The following is a 16,160-nucleotide window of genomic DNA, read 5'->3' as shown; positions in this document are numbered from 1 at the left end:
GTTTATGAGGCCACCATCAGGAATCATCACCATCACTGAACACGAACAGCGTGCATTGCAGGTCTGCAAGCACAAAGCACTACTCTCATTAAGGAACCATGCTAGCTTGCTTGAATGAAGGCTAAATGATCTTTAGATCATTTGATCTGCAGATCATTTAGATGAAGGCTGTTTAAACAATGCTGTGTGGATGAATGAGAGCAAAATGGATTTCTCAGCCACGCAGTAAGACAACAATCTCCAAACACACAAGTTGCTCTACTAAAGTTTGCTTAAAGTCTTGACCTTAATCCCACTACTGTGGAAATATCTGAGGTGAAAGGCTCATGAGATTGCAGATACCCTCCACAGACACGTAACATTTGATAATTTTGTCTCATGTGTCACAGCGGTACAGAGAAAAGTTCTGTAGTATCGTTGTACTCATTTGACATTGTGTTTTTGTCTGCCTCATTTAAAGCCTCTTTTATCTCTGGTTGAGGTCGCTGCCGACTTGTGGAGAAACATCTGACTCATTTCTGGCGCCAGTAAACGCTCCACCGTGTCAGCTAGCTCGTCTGACACGCTGGGTACATTGTGCGCAGGTCCTTGTGAGTGACCGTGTAAAATAAACATTAAAGCTTAAATGCAAAGACTTCCACGGAGCTGAGAGGAACTGGAAAGTTGGGTAATACCCTCAAGAGTGACTGCATTTATGCACCAACAGTCATATGATCCGCGTTAACATAAAAATGGCAAACTTGGCAGTTTTAAAAAAAGCTGAAGTAGCAACACGCTGGAAGAAAAGTGGCACAGACCAAAACAAAAAACATCTTCCCAATGGAGGTGTGTGTCTTTATGTCAGCGAGCTTGGTGTCCTATCTAGCGTCGCTGCTGATCTGAGCTTTGTTTTATCCTGCCTGCTTATTCTCTTTCATCTCTCACTCCTTCCTTCCCAGCGCTTCGCTCTGTTGTCATCTCTGACTCAGTCCTTTCAGGCTCACTCCCTTCCTGGCTCCCCGCATCTGCCCGGCCTGCTCTCTAACCTCTGTTAAATGAGCCATGGCTTTTAGTTGTTGGGCAACATCAAGGGGATGCAGGAACATCAATAAGACTCTAACCTGAGAGAGTATGAGGGGGCTGTAATGGACACTGCGCTTGTGTGTGTGTGCGCGTATGAGTGTGTGTTTTTGACTGGAAGACTATACGCTGTGAAGTTCTGAACCAAGAATTGATCCGCCCGCATCATAAAATATGCAGTGTTTATAAGCTGAAAGACTGACAGGTGGAGTAAAGGAGGAACTGAAAGATGAGACAAAAGCACGATAGGTACTTTGGTTGTCCTCAGACTGCTCCGTTGCCTGCATGGCCTTTCGGATCTGCATGCGGATGATGTCGATCTTTGTCTTGCTGTCCTGCAGCATCTGCTGAGCTGTCTGGAGAAGCTTCTTGTCCTGAAAAGTGACAAGAGATCATGTCACAGGTTGAACACCGGAAGGTGCAGGTGACAGTAAACATAGTGAGTAAGACTTTTTGCTGGTGGTTGTGCTAGTTCGGTTACCTTGGTACCGCCACTGGAATATATTGGAATCATGTTCTCTGCTCCCTGTTTGACTTTCAGCTCAATGTTCAGCTGCCGCTCCAAAGCAGCTATGCGGTGCTGATTGGTGGACGTCTGGTTGACGGGTCCTGGAGACTTATTTGAATCTGGTAACAGAAAGAGAGTCGGGTCAGGAGGTCAGGTTGCTTCTGATGCAGTCTTTCAAACATCACTTTTGTCAAATGGTCGGACATGAAGCTAAAAACTGTGTGTAGGTTTTCTTTTGGTTGTTTGTTTTTTACTTGTTTTACTCCATAAAAGGCCAACATACAAGACATTTATATGTTTTTACATATTTCCCGCCTAAGGAGGCATCAGGTTTCAGTTTACGTTTCAGTTACAAGTGAGTAAAGTTTATATATAAAGACACTTTCAGATCGGTATTTTCCATCCATCCATCTTCTTCCGCGTATCCGGGGCCGGGTCGTAGGGACAGCAGCCTAAGCAGCCAAGCCCAGACCTTCCTCTCCCGGTCTACTCCTCTAGCTTGTCCGGGGGTAACACCAAGGTGTTCCCAGGTCGCAGAGAGATATAATTCCTCCAGCATGTCCTGGGTCTCCACCGGGGCCTCCTCCAGGTGGGACATGCCTGGAAAACCTCACCCAGGAGGTGCCCAGGAGGCATCCTTGTCAGATGCCCGAACCACCTCTCCTGGCTCCTTCCAATCAGTGTTTTATGAAGCATAAATCTAGTAGCAGAAATCAGCTAAAGCTAACAGATTTTTTTTTTTTTAATTCCTGACTTTTTTAGGAAAAAAAACCTAAAGCTGAGTAATGCACCTTATAGCTGAAACGGTGCATTACTCAGGCTTATGTTATCATCACATCATAACTACAGTTCTGGAGATCGATTAAGGTGTCGTTCATTTCTTAGTTTAGTTTCACAACTGTTTTATAATTGTTAGGTACCATGTGGAAATATGAGTATAGAAAGGTGCTGATTTGATAAAACAGGAATGGAACCCCTGGTGCCAAACAATTTACCTGTTAAACATTAGCACTGATACTATGAGCATGTTGGTATGTTAAAGCATTTAACTCAAAGCTCCAGCGTGCCTTATTAACATCTCAGTATTATCTAAAAGGAGGAAACACAAAAAGGCCTCCAGCAGCACAGGCAACATGTGATGTGTGCTCCAAATCAGATACAGTAAAGCACTGTACCTTTGTTTTCTTCATGGCCTTTGACCACAATGTGAGCATCCAGCTCTTGGAGCTGAGCCTGGAGTGACTCAAGCTTCCGCTTGGAGCTGCGGAGCTGTGAGTCCACCTGCTGGGCATTCCTCTTGTCGGTAGTGGCCCTGCGCAGATTCTCTGCACCCTCCTTGATCTTCAGCTCCTTGCGGATCTCTCTGCGGATCTTCTCGCGGTGCTCATCCAGCCTCTGCTGCACACTGGAGTCTGAAAAGTCTGAGTTTTGGTCCAGACCGAGCTGCTGGAGCACTGACAGCCTGTCTGTGTCACTCTGAAAAAGGGAAAAAAGGAGATGGTTGTTATTGTTAAAGAGTTTAAAGAGAAGGGAAAGGTGATTTCCCACAAGAACATGAAAAAAAGGTTCTATATTTAGGTTGCTGTTTATGAGAAGGATTATTCAGTTTGACCTAAGAAACTGATTTGCAGGGTGACGGAGCAAAGCTGAGGTTATGACAGTAAAAGCTGGAAACAGTCACCCTGCACATATTTGACAAAATGAAGCACTGCAGGATAAAAGGAGAGAAAAACTGTACGTCTGTGAGAGAATCGTCAACATTTGAGACCTGCCAAGCTGATGTGGTGAAGCGGCATCAAAGCAGAGGCAGCACTTAAGTGTGTAAAGAGCTGAGTGCTCACATCAGCTCTCCTGCTGATCAACACTAACCAGATTACAGAAGATTAGAACAGCAACAATGCAAACTAAAATCAATCAGGGTCTCCTTCTGGACGGGTCACTAGTAAGCAAACATAATAGTAAGCATACATGAGATGCAATATTTAGTAGAGGAAAAAACAGAATATCACCAGATGCACAAGAATTTAATTTGTGCTTATTTCCAGCATCATATTTTTTTTTCTTGGTTGCTAATAACACAGATTTACATGATTAACAGTTCATAATCATCCTTATTTTTCTTATACTGGACCTTGGTGCAGCCCAGCAGTTAATCCTATGTCAGAAACAAGCTGTTTTAGTGCTTTTTTCTGCAAGCTAACTTTCTGTGTGTCTCAAACAGAAAGTGTGAACAAAAGGTGGACGGACTGTGTTGATCAGAAGAGAATACAATAAGATGTAAAAGAAAGGGGGAAGACGTTACATCAGGGGTGTTGAACTCCAGGCCTCAAGGGCCGGTATCCTGCAGGTTTTAGATGTCACCCTGGGTCAATACACCTGACTCAAATGATTAGTTCATTACCAGGCCTCTGGAGAACTTCAAGACATGTTGAAGAGGTAGTTTAGCCATTTAAATCAGCTGTGTTGGATCAAGGACACATCTAAAACCTGCAGGACACCGGCACGTGAGGACTGGAGTTGGACCCTCCTGTGTTACATGTTACATTAGCAGCTAATGCTAACAAGCTTGGTTACCAAACTGCATCCATAGATTATGTGTGAGCAATACACAATCAGATACCTGCTAATATTAGCTAGGAATAGTACAAAGTAACACAGTTTTACTCACAAAATCAAACGAAAAACTTCTTGAATGGACTGTACAATTAACCACGCTGGAATTTAGACTGACGTTTTGCAGATATGTGATTGCTAGCCATCTGACATTAACTCTTCTGCCATTCTGGATGTTTGACAACCATGACGGCAATGTAGGGTCACGTGATTAAAACCTAGAGACCAGTAAGTAACCATTTGGCAACCAGTCGTAAGGGGAAAATGAATATTCCGACGACCAGTTGCTGAGTGTTTGCAGGACCTTGATGGGAAATCCTTCGCTAAAGCCTCAGGAAAACAGATATAGAGAGCGGTCAGTGACCTCCTGACAGACTGCTGTGGTCACCCACAGTTTGAACACACTAACTTTTCTACAAACACTTACCAGCTATTCTCCAAGCAGTAGTGAAACTGTGAAAAGTGTGACACAAAACGGAAACGGAAAATGTTTGCTGGCACAGTAAAAGATGCACCTTCCAGTACTGTCTGCACAATTGTTACTTAGAAGCTTTTTAACTCTTAGCAAATACCACGTTAGCCGCTAAGTTACGATTAGCGTGGTGGCTAGTGGCTATGGCTAAAATGAAAAGCTAGCTAAGAGCTAGGCAACAAATATTATCAGGCCTGCACATCTGTAATGTTAACAGACAGCCTTAATTTAACAAGGTGGCTGTAATGTATGAGTTACCAATAATAATAATAATTTGCAGCTAACTGGCTATACAGATTTAAAAAAAATTCTAGCAGGCATTTCCATTTCTTCCACCAAAGTAAATCTATAAAAATGCTTATTTCATTACTGAAGTTGGACATTTTACCATGGGAGCTTAACATGGGCATTGTTCATTTAAAAAACATATACACATGACAGAAAATAAGGGAAAGCATAATTAACCTGCTCTTTTAAATTATGTGCATGGATTAATTTCAAAGTTGTTGACAACAGCTGTATCAGTTGTTACAGGCTACACCTTCATCAACGTATCGTGTAACTTGTCTCCCAGTAAAGCTGACCGTCAAACGCCAGTAGATAGCCAACATGTGAAATGGCCACAAGAAGAAAAAGAAAGCAGGCAGTTCACAGTTGCTGTATTTTGTCTGTTTTCTTATAGAAAGAAAAGACCAGGTAAAGCAAAAATTAACTAATGATATTGTGCACTAAAACCAGCTTCACGTGCAATGACCACAAGGGCAAATGCAAATAAAAACTGTTGATAAAGAAACAAGCTACGCTAGAGGTTACCAGTTTGGGAAAGGCCTGACTGAGGATTGGTGGATCCAAAGAAGAGTTTGACCTCTGCGTTTAAACTGATTTAAGCCGGTTGATTTCGCTCATATTTCGAACTCAGTATGATGATGTTGCGGAACAGGCGACTGGAAGTTAACTGGAGAAAGCAGGCAAGAGTCATTTGATGGGGAAGAACTTCTATGTGTACCAATGGCTGAGCATGGAAGGTAGACAGAAGGAACCTGTGAATCCGTGGAGCTAAACCTTTATGGCAGCAGATGGGAATGGGCACTGATGCATCCACAGTAGACTTTAAAAATAGGAGAAGTTGGCTGGAAAAAAGTTCAGAGATACTAACTGAACCCTCTTCTGCCAATATGAAGAAAGCGGAAAGTAAGCATTTAAAGGCATACAACAGGAAGTAAAGCGTTTTGTGGTGTGGCTCCGTTCCTGAACTTCAGATAATCTCCAGCAAACTCAAACTACAGGAAACATCTTTGGCAATTTGGTCAAATTTGTCAATGCAACCATCATGAGGAGACATGGGAGATGTGTCAGTTGTGTTCTGCACTTCTTTTATCTTACCCTTTATAGATGCAGCCCATAAAACCAAATAAAACCTGATGACACTAAAAATGAAACAAAACATTTTTAAACAGCAAAACCGAGATCAAGTAGGAAACTAAGTGAATTCTTTAAAAACTGTTGTAACATCTGAGGGCTCTCAGCTCCACTGTGCTGGAGTTAAAAGACGAGCTGCCCAGGGCCTTTCCCTGCACTGTGCAGCCAGCTATCCAGCTTAGCGGATCTGATTACAGCCGCTTAGGTCTCCGTGTCCATCCAGCCACACACAGGCTACGGCTACAGCACTGTTCTCATTAGGCCATAATCCATCGGCAACACAATACACAACAACCAAACCACATGGCACAGGCCGAGGGCTTGTGGGATTTTAACTGCAGATTTAATGCAATGTTACGTCACTGCACAGCTCTGAAGCAATCAAACTGAGCGCGTCTCACTTGTTGTTGAAAAAGGTCAACTATGTTATCTTGCTTGGTCTAGAAGAACAACAGACGCACTATTTTATACACGTATACAGATGTAGGCATGTACGTATGCATGCATACTGCTGTATATTATTAACATCGCTGATGATGTGGCAGACCTGAACAGCATGAGCGCGCCAGCAGCGGCCATTCATGGCAGAAAAGAAAGTGGAGCAACCATGAACGGCAGGAAGGGAGAGTTTGCACTCTGACGTAGTCCTGCTCGACACAATACAACTTAATCCCTGGTGTTTTACAACAAAGAACCTCTGGAGTGAGGTATAAGACAAATCAGGCAGCAGGGTGAAATCACAACAGTGGACAGCAGTCAAAATTCACAAGTGATTCGCTGTGAGACAGTAGATGTTTTTACAGGAAATGAACGAGGAAACTGACAGAAAAGAGAAGGGCCACAGTAACGCAGGGAAAGAAAGCGGCGGTGTTGAGGCCTGCTCCGGCCACAGTGGCCTACCGAAGACTCTGGATCACCCTGCTCGGGGCTATCAATCAACTGATCCCGTGGCAGGTCTTCCAATGCACAGTCCTCACTGGCCATCTTTGGCCTCCCTCCGGCTTTGCTCTTGGGCCACCTCCACACACACACACATACACACACCCAGCACTGACAGCAGCACCAATCAGACAACACAAAGTCCTACTCCTGCCTCCCCCAAATCCAGGATGTCCTTCCCGCCAGGAATCAAAAGCCAGGCTAAATCTGGAGCGAGTGAACGAGGTGGAGGAGAGGAAGAAAGAACGGCATAGACCGAGCCCCACCTCGCTGCTTCCTGTTCTGCTCTTTGCCAGATAGAGACTGAGGCGTCATGCACTCTGTACACACACACACACATTTAAGTGGTTTTGTAACTGAGAGAGCTCACAGTCACTCTGCTTCCTGCTACCGAGTCCCCATAGCTGAGAGACAGGCTGTTGTGATAGAGTCTACTACCAGAGCAAGCAACTTGTGTATTTTTGGCATATTCGTGAATATGGAACTATGATACACACACAGATTTTATGCATCCAGGTCAGAATTTCTGCATAGATAATAAGACACTGTCAGAAAAAGTGTTGGATTAAAAAAAGAAACCTCTAAGTGAGTAGGGATGTGTCAAAGAACAAGCTGATGGTTCTGCATTCCCTGGGATAAAGGCTGAAGTAAACAAACTCTTCTCACTTGAACACTAAGCCATGGATATCAAAAACCTGCGCACAGAGATGGACTTTGCCTGCAAGTCTATTTGAAGATGGCACAAAAAATGCTGAGCAGTCACTTCCCATACACGAACAAGCAGTGATCGCACATCAGCAGCACTGACTGATCGCGGCTGTTCCTGAGGGCAATAGATGGTCTCACTGCTGCCTGACTTCTGTACTCTTCCTGCCAGCGAGAGACAAGCAGGTCATGGGTTTATCTGACTCAGATGCTCAGCAGCGCAGTGGCACTGACCTTCCAAGCCCTCACTGTGCGGCAGATAACCCTCTCTGGCCACCGTGTATCCACCATTGCAACAACATGAGACACGAGAAAGAAACCAACAAGCACACACAGTGTGGCATATAAAGAGGCACCAAAGCACATCCAGTTCTTCATATTCACGCATTTTACAGCAAGGGGAATAGGAAGTGAAATAAGATTAAGTTATGCCAACCTATGCAAAGCACAGGCAGTTAGAAATGTTCTGATAACAGATATCCACACTGTGAAACATATCTGTGTGCGGGTAATAAAACATTTCCTTACCGGGCAGCTGTCACTCTCAGTGGCTGGTGTTTTGCGTGGACTGGTAGCTGCGGAGATAGCAGCCCCCATGCATCCATGCTGTCTCTCACCTCTACAGATATGGCTGAGATGTCATCATTAATTCAACAGCAATGAAAGTGAAAAAACTGATCTCAAACTATCTTGAAGCCTGTCAACACAAAACTGTGTCTCATTGTGTCTGTGAAATTGCAGGGTGTGCAGCTGCTAAAAGTGTACTGACCACATTATCAGGAACTAAGACCATATCACTTCGCATACACATACGGCTCTTAAAGTTACAGTCAGTTCATCTGATTTGGATTTAAAATTAACACATAAAATTACTGTCAGTCAACAGTGCCAACCCTCAGCCTCCGAGGAGATCCACATAATGTACCAGTTTGAAAATCCTTGGTGACTTCTTTCATTGGCTATTGCATTCACAGGATTTTCTTGACCTCTGACCTTAAGGTCAAAGTCACTGAGATTCAAACTTGTCTGAGATTTTTAACAGATACATATAATATGAATTTAAAAATCCTAGGTGGTGTCTTTCACAAGTTATCAAGTTAACAACATTTTCACAAAACTTGACCTCTGACCTCTGAAGGCCTCTCGGAGATTTTTCGGAGATGCACCTATGATAGTGATCTGAAAACCCTACGGCACCTTGTTTACGAGTTATCATGTTCACAAAGTTGGTTCACCGGTTCATGGCTGTGGGGTAAAAACTAACAATTTAAATCAATTCAATTCAGTTTTATTTACCAAATCACAACAGCAGTCGGCTCCAGTCATTTTATATCGTAAGGTAGAGACCCTGCCCCTCAGTTTTCACTCAGTCAAAACTGACGTTGTTTTTCAAATAACAGCTGAAGAAGTAAGTTCACCAAAGTCGAGCTTCATTGCATTAGCTGGCTTGGCTGAACCTAAAGCCGGCGTCAGGACGGTGGTTATCAACTGTGCTTACATAAAGAGGAACCTTTCCCTGATCATGTGACTCTTCTTCCACACAAAATCATCCCCATGAGCGACACCTGCGTCAATCAGAGACATTATCAGATTATTATGACGACATATTGATGAAAATCTGTAAAGAACTTTCACTCTCTGTGCTGCTGTTCATTTCTAAGAGCTCTGAAACTTTAAACCGGATATATATTTAAACATTAATGTTACCATCCCATAGCCTAATAAAGGACATGTGGAAATTGCCTTACTTTGTTGGCAGATCAAAGTGAAATTTGTTTCAAGTTGCCCATATAAAATCCATTCCCCCAGCAGATAATCTATACTGCACTTAAAACATGCTGTAAACAAGAGAATCAGTGAAAACGTGGCACTTGCAGTTTTAACCAACCAGGTTAACTCATGTTCAGCATCAGTTACCATAGTGATTTCGCCAGATAAAAAGAGAGCGACAGAAAGCTCGGCATAGCTTGCTAACCCATTCATCTTCGTACTACACCCCTCTGAAACCCAAGGTTTTTTTTTCCATTGTAAAACACAATACAGCTCTCCTTCAAAATCTTCTCCCCGTACACTATGTCCAGTCAGGCCGCTATTTTTAGATCGCTCTACAGAAGTCCGGCTCTGTCCCCCTGCACTTGTGCATCTGTGATGCAGGCTGGATCGCCACTGTGTAAAAACAGGAAGCTTTCAACTCGATTTTTTTAAAACTGTTGTTAACTTAGCATTTTAACAACTGTTTATAGCAACTTTTTAAAAAGGAAAAAACACCAGGCTTTTACTGCCTGAGCAGAAGTCTTGCTCCCCTGCAACCATGTACTCACTATTTAGAGAGTGAAAGAAGGCTGTGAACAGCATCAGCAACCAGACTGAGAGAAAAATAACAACTTTATCTTGGTATTCAGGATGACCCTTGATGAGTTTGAATTGATAAACTTGATGACACAAATATCTGTATGAAAGAATAACAGTTTAACTCAGTTTTTCCTTGTTTGGCACCTTGTCCTCCATCAACGATCAACACCTGCTTGTTATCCATAGCCTCTCTGAACAATGACAGTGTTCAGAGCAGGGTATTTTTCTGTGACCTGGACCGCGCCTTTCATCCAACTGTCCCTGCTGTCCTTCTCATGACTGGCCTGGGGAGTCTTAGCACCCCTGGCAAATTGAAGAGCTGCCAGGGACTGGAGGCCTTAGACAGATGCTCAGACAAAAGTCTGACATCAAAAACATCATCCTGGCTTAATGAGATTAAAACACTGTATAAATTTTACATTCCATCTGTGAATTGATTAGATAAGAAAATACTCCACATAGACTTTGCCATGGCGATATAATAGGACGAGATTATGAATCTGAGAGAGGAATTCCATCCATAATTAAAATACTAGTGTTCTCCTAGTCCTCCTTGATTTTATTTTAAAGTTAAGTCACTGCTAACCGGCTAGCCCTGGATCTTCTAGTCTTATGTTTTTCCCACCACATCATGGCGGATTTCAATCAATCAGCTGCTCATCCAGCAAGAACAAGGACCACCGGCTACAGTTGGAATTGTTTCTAGATGAAACAAGCCTATAAGAGTCAAAGTGTGGAACAAAACAACTCCCAACTTCTATCTTCATCTCTCTCTCTCTGCAACCTCTTCTGTCTTGGCCTGTCTGTATTTTCTTTGCTTTATACCTATTGTAATAATAATAGTGTTGCTCCCTCTTTCCTACCTCTCTTAAGCTTACCGTCCATCCATCATGCACATATCTCTGGTAACAGAGGCTGCCCGGTGATGCCGGTGGGTGACAGAAAGCTATCGCTTTGATTAAGTTTTAATGGCCTGTCAACTCATCTTAACTCGCCTGGAGCTAAAAATAGAGATTAGGCCCATTTTGTTGGAAGTGCAGGCGGTCAGGGAATGCTTCATTCTGTGAGCACTCATTTTATTACTCACTCGCTCACAAACACCTGCAATTCACAGGCAACAATTGTAACGAGGAGGCTTGGGAATGGACTTTCTTACCTGAATCAAGTTATGAATAATTTAATAAATGAACCCTAAGCCGCGTTTTGCATGAGGAGGCGTTTTTGTCCCTGAAAGGGGGATTTGTTGAAAGTTGATGAAAATTCATTTTCTTTCATAAAGGTTAAAAGTGAAATGCAAGGTCATGTTGTCAATTTTATTATGTGCAGATGTGGGCCATTTCTAAAGAACGTCTGTAGTGTGATAAACCTCACCTGAGAAGAAGTGGACTAAACAGAGAATTCCAATTAATCCCTGCACTTACAAACACACACACACAAACACACTTCTGCCCAGCAGATAAAACAAGGCAATGGATACCAACAGAAAACAGTGAACAAGCTCAACCACAAAGATACATTAACTCTCATTTCCAAGACTCACATCCACAAACACACAGGCCTAATGTACTGTAACTGATTGGTAATGAATAAAACAGCACTGTAAAGGAGCATGTCAGTTGGATGTTGAGGGTACTAAGAGGAGGAAGTGTTGCTCTGCATGATGTTGGCACAGCAGATCGGAGGGAAGTCTGCTTTTGGGCTTCAAAGTTAACTTGAGGACACTGTTACAGTCAGCGAGACTGAGCCAACTCCTATGTGAGCCTAGTTTCACTACCGAGCAGTAGAGTTAGGTATGATCTTTGATGTGACTGATGCCATTCTGTCCACCAAAAGCTACAGCAAACTGATCAATCGCTTATTTTAGCTTTTGTCTTGCATTTTGTTTTCTTGCATTGCACGGGGATAAAGTGGTAATAAATACGAGAGAACCAGAAATAATGGGGAATCTCAAGCCCCCCCAACTTACACACTTATCCTGCATTTATCTACATTACATTCCTGGCCATTTTAAGACATTAAAGTAACAGGGTGCAAAATAGTATCATTAAATGTCAATGCATTGCAGATTGCAGACAACTGAATTCTGTTTTCTTACCCATCACAATTTAACCCTTTAAGACCTACCATAGGACCAAGTCCGCCAGAGCTTATATTATATTTTATAAATGCTGTAGTGCCATTTTTGGGATCAAGTTGCTATACATCAATACAACCATTGTAGTCCAAATTTTAATAATATGTATGCATTAAGTGTATAGTAATTACATAAATTGCAAAAAAGTGCAATAAACTACAAAAAAATTGAAAATCGTTTTTGTTTTTTTAACATATATTTCTAGTTAGAGAAATTTAAGAGGCTTATCCCTTAAAACTGTAAATACAAAAAAGTTGCACAAAATAGTTTCCAACCACAGGAAATATATTTTGAGTGTCTTTATAGTTATATTTTTGAAATACACCAATTTTTATATACTGCAGAAAAAACAAAAAACAATCCTATAATGCAAATCTGCAAAGAAAACAGCATGTGCATCAAAATAAACTATTTCCAGCAGTGCAATTTGACTTCTAAGCATCCCAGAAATGACACAGAAAGTCATAAAGTCAAACATAATTTTTAAAAACACCAGTATAGGCTTATGGTAGACCTTGATGGCAAAAAACTACATTTCTGCGAAAATGAAAACGTAGGAAGTGTTGCGAACAGCTGATCGGATCGGCAAAGCGTGTTTCTGGAATATTATGTTTTTGTTGCTGCAAGTGCTTTTTATGCAATTTTTTGCAAAGCTATATGTGGAAGGAAACCGTGACCTAGGGCAAGCTGATGGCACAAGATGTAAGTACAACTCCTCCGGTTTCATATGCAAAAACAATAATTGCGCTAGTTTATGTGGTTACAGTGCTACTGGGATTTAAAAAGTAGTTAAGCAAAGTGGAGCGTGCCCGCTCCGACCGGTTTTAAAGGGTTAAGTACATAATCCTAGCTAAACTGGCCGCTGAGGAGTCCATACAAGTAGATGAGTCAATGAAGCTCACTTCTGACCGATGAAAGTGATACTGAGATGGGTTGAGGATATCCTGAACATTTCTATTAACATTTCTATTAATGCTGTCTTTGCCGCTGTTAGCCCCTGTTAGATTCTGTTAACTGCTGTTAGTTTCTGTTAGTCACTGTTAGATTCTGTTAGCTGCTGTTAGTTTCTGTTAGATTCTGTTAGCTGTTGCTAGTTTCTGTTAGCCACTGTTAGATTCTGTTAGCTGCTGTTAGTTTCTGTTAGCTGCTGTTCGATTCTGATAGCCGCTGTTAGATTCTGTCAGCTGCTATTAGATTCTGTTAGCTGCTGTCAGTGAAACTTTCTTTGAAAATTGTTGGACACGGACATTTAGTGAATAAACCTGTCATATGATGTGAGAATGTAATCAAATTCTTTATCAGAGGGAAAGTTTGATTTTCAGGATACTCGAGCCATTGAGGGGCATAATGTTAGCTTAGAACCAGCTGTAGCTGTATTAGCTAGCTTGTCATCAACTGTCTGGAGAATGGAAGGTTAGGTTTTTTCTTCATCACCATCAGTTTTAAATTCAATTATGTTTCTGCACCATTACACAAGACTAAACATGACTTTCAAATCGTGGTACGTCACCCTTAAAGACATTGCTGGTCAAGCAATTAAACATATATACATTTTGAATCAAATTTTCTCCTCACTGTGAAGATATTAACGCCGCTATTCCCAATCCAGACAGTTTTCTTTTTGCCCCCATATTTGCCCCCCATATTGATGAGTGATTACCCTTCTAATGTGTGTTACACAGCAATATGAGCCTTTTTGTTGGCATTTATGACTCAATACAACCCCAGTTTCAAAAAAGTTGGTCCACATGTAACCTATGTTTAAACAGTAAATAATAATAATATGATGATGAACTAATTGGCCTCTATTGTGTAGACGCTATATAAGCTCCTAGGTCATTTAGTAGGTATCAATCTCTTCATCTTCTAGTAGGAAAATGAAAAAAAGTTCCTTTTACGTTTAACAGAGAGCATGCATAGTAATAGCTGGCTTTGCAGAGTATAACACATGGAGTTTTACCATGCAAGAAGGCTGCCAAGGAAATTGGGAAACATACAGTCATGCTCAATTTTAAATATCAAATATTCTTCATTTAATCTGTTTTTTGAAAATGCACAAACCTTATCGCAGTGAAATACTAAATCACTGCAGTTCTGTTTTAAGACCAGGAAAACATACACCAAACAAATCACAAAATTATTTCAGCCAAATTCCCAGCTATTATCAAATCTGTATTGGGATTTAAACTCTTGCCCTCTATGAATGAGTTAACTGCTTACAGAATGTACCTTGGACTGTGTCTGTGTGCTGCCTGTTAATCCCTAAAATCCCTTATATTCCAGGGAAATTCTCTAGCCAAATCTCCTTTTTACAAAGTGTAACACTGCCGTATGTATATGTGCTGTACTGTACTGAATTCACATTTATGAGGGGAGAAGATTCGCCACGTCTGAGCAGACAGGAGACAAAATGTGCTCCGGTTTAGGTCACAAAAAAAGCGTCTCGTGTCCGAGTGCACATCTGCCTGCATGGCCGTGAGTTTGTGAATGTGCAGCAATGTCCGCTTCACAGCTGGGGAGGAGCTGATCGACATGCACGGCATCGTTGTGAAAGAGTCTATCTTCTCAAGAGACTTCAGTAAACACTAATGTGTTTGTGTTCCTAGCTTTGTCCATTGTGAACTCTCCTGCAACAAACAGGCGCTCTGTTCAGGCTCCTCAGGAATAAAACAGCATAAAAACCTGAATGGGAAAAGCTCCACAGTTCTCATAATTAATATGGCTCTGTCTTGCATGTAACAGAAGCTTAGGATAAGATAGAAATAAAAATGACACAGTTGAAGGATTGTGAATATTTCCAAAAATACCATTCTTTTAAGTCCGTTTTACTCCAACCTTATATTAAATTTTGTGTGCAAGGCAACATCATCTTAAACATTGCTTCTATGTAGTATATTTATATGTCATTAACATGCATGAAATAATACATCCAAAAACAGAAATTTATTGAACTTCTCAGTTAAATAATAAATGACAAAAGGACCAAGGCACATTTTTTAAAAATACACTATTTACCGCATTTATTTGCATCAATCTTATTTCAGCTCAGTGTGAGTCATTACTGCATACTGCTGTTATTTATGGTCATGCTAGACACGCACTGAGGGAACCTCCTCTCACAAAAACACACTCACTTAAGTTTGAGTGTTTCTGATGATGACATTCTATGTTACGGTAATAACACAATAACACCTTCCTAATAAGTGCTAAACTGAACAGCAGGAGCGTGAGAAAGAGAGGAAAACATTGTCATTGTCACTGAAGCTTTTCTGCTGCATACTTAGAAAGAAAATCTTTTGGTATAGCCGGCTTAAAAGACCTCTAAACTGCTGACCTTTTGTTAGTTCTCCTGCTAGCTGCTGCTATAATGTGGTGAGATGAAAACAGAATAACTGAGGGAATAGAACAGGTGGTTGTCACCCACTGTTTAACCAATTCGATCTTTTAAATTTGTATTAGACTGATCCAAATCCCAGATTGGTGCATCCCTACTTGTGGGAAGTTATACATCAAGACCGCCCCTTACAGAGTAGAGGGCCAGTGATGACAGATTTGGCGTTAACTAAGTAAGAAAGGACATGAAGTGGAGGAGCTCGTATGTAAGCGGGTTGTAAAGTGGCTTGCAAAGCTGTATGCAGGCTGAATCAGCTAAAGCAGCAACCCATACATGAGATCTGAGGTCATATATGTGACATTCATTGCTCAAGAGTTGTCTACCACACTGACACGGTAAAGCCACTGATTGCTAGGCAGAAATACGCATTTCCAAACTGGCTTGCAGTGGTTCCTGATGATCTTGTTGCTAGCACATTTCCACATTTGCTTGTAGTTTTTCATGTTTGTCTGCTCTCTACCTATTAGCTGTGTGGCAGAAAAACGTAAGAAAGTGCAAAGCGAATAGAAAATGGAGACGTTGTAGCCAACGTGTTTAAAAGGCACAATTTTTCCTTTGAAGACAA

At 41.6% G+C, this 16,160-nt stretch overlaps 1 protein-coding gene across 2 annotated transcripts in view; it reads right to left on the bottom strand.

Moving 5' to 3' along the window:
• pkn1b (protein kinase N1b) overlaps positions 1 to 16,160 on the bottom strand; it is a 42,438-nt gene that overhangs the window by 16,268 nt on the left and 10,010 nt on the right. The window contains exons 1-4 of one of the 2 annotated variants that reach the window (XM_006805064.3): positions 6,972 to 7,262; positions 2,743 to 3,043; positions 1,541 to 1,686; positions 1,313 to 1,433 (exon numbers count right to left, since the gene is read on the bottom strand). In XM_006805064.3, coding sequence (XP_006805127.1) covers positions 1,313 to 1,433; positions 1,541 to 1,686; positions 2,743 to 3,043; positions 6,972 to 7,055 — 652 coding nt within the window. In that variant the 5' untranslated portion in view covers positions 7,056 to 7,262. Of the gene's footprint in view, positions 1 to 1,312; positions 1,434 to 1,540; positions 1,687 to 2,742; positions 3,044 to 6,971; positions 7,263 to 16,160 lie in introns of those variants that run through there. The other variant, XM_006805065.3, reaches the window with a different exon arrangement.

The sequence above is a fragment of the Neolamprologus brichardi genome, chromosome 4 (genome assembly GCF_056152115.1).
Source record: "Neolamprologus brichardi isolate AB-2024 chromosome 4, ASM5615211v1, whole genome shotgun sequence".
Taxonomy (NCBI): Eukaryota; Metazoa; Chordata; class Actinopteri; order Cichliformes; family Cichlidae; genus Neolamprologus; species Neolamprologus brichardi.
Note: the sequence above shows the minus strand (reverse complement) of the source record. Positions and strands in the feature narration are given on the sequence as shown.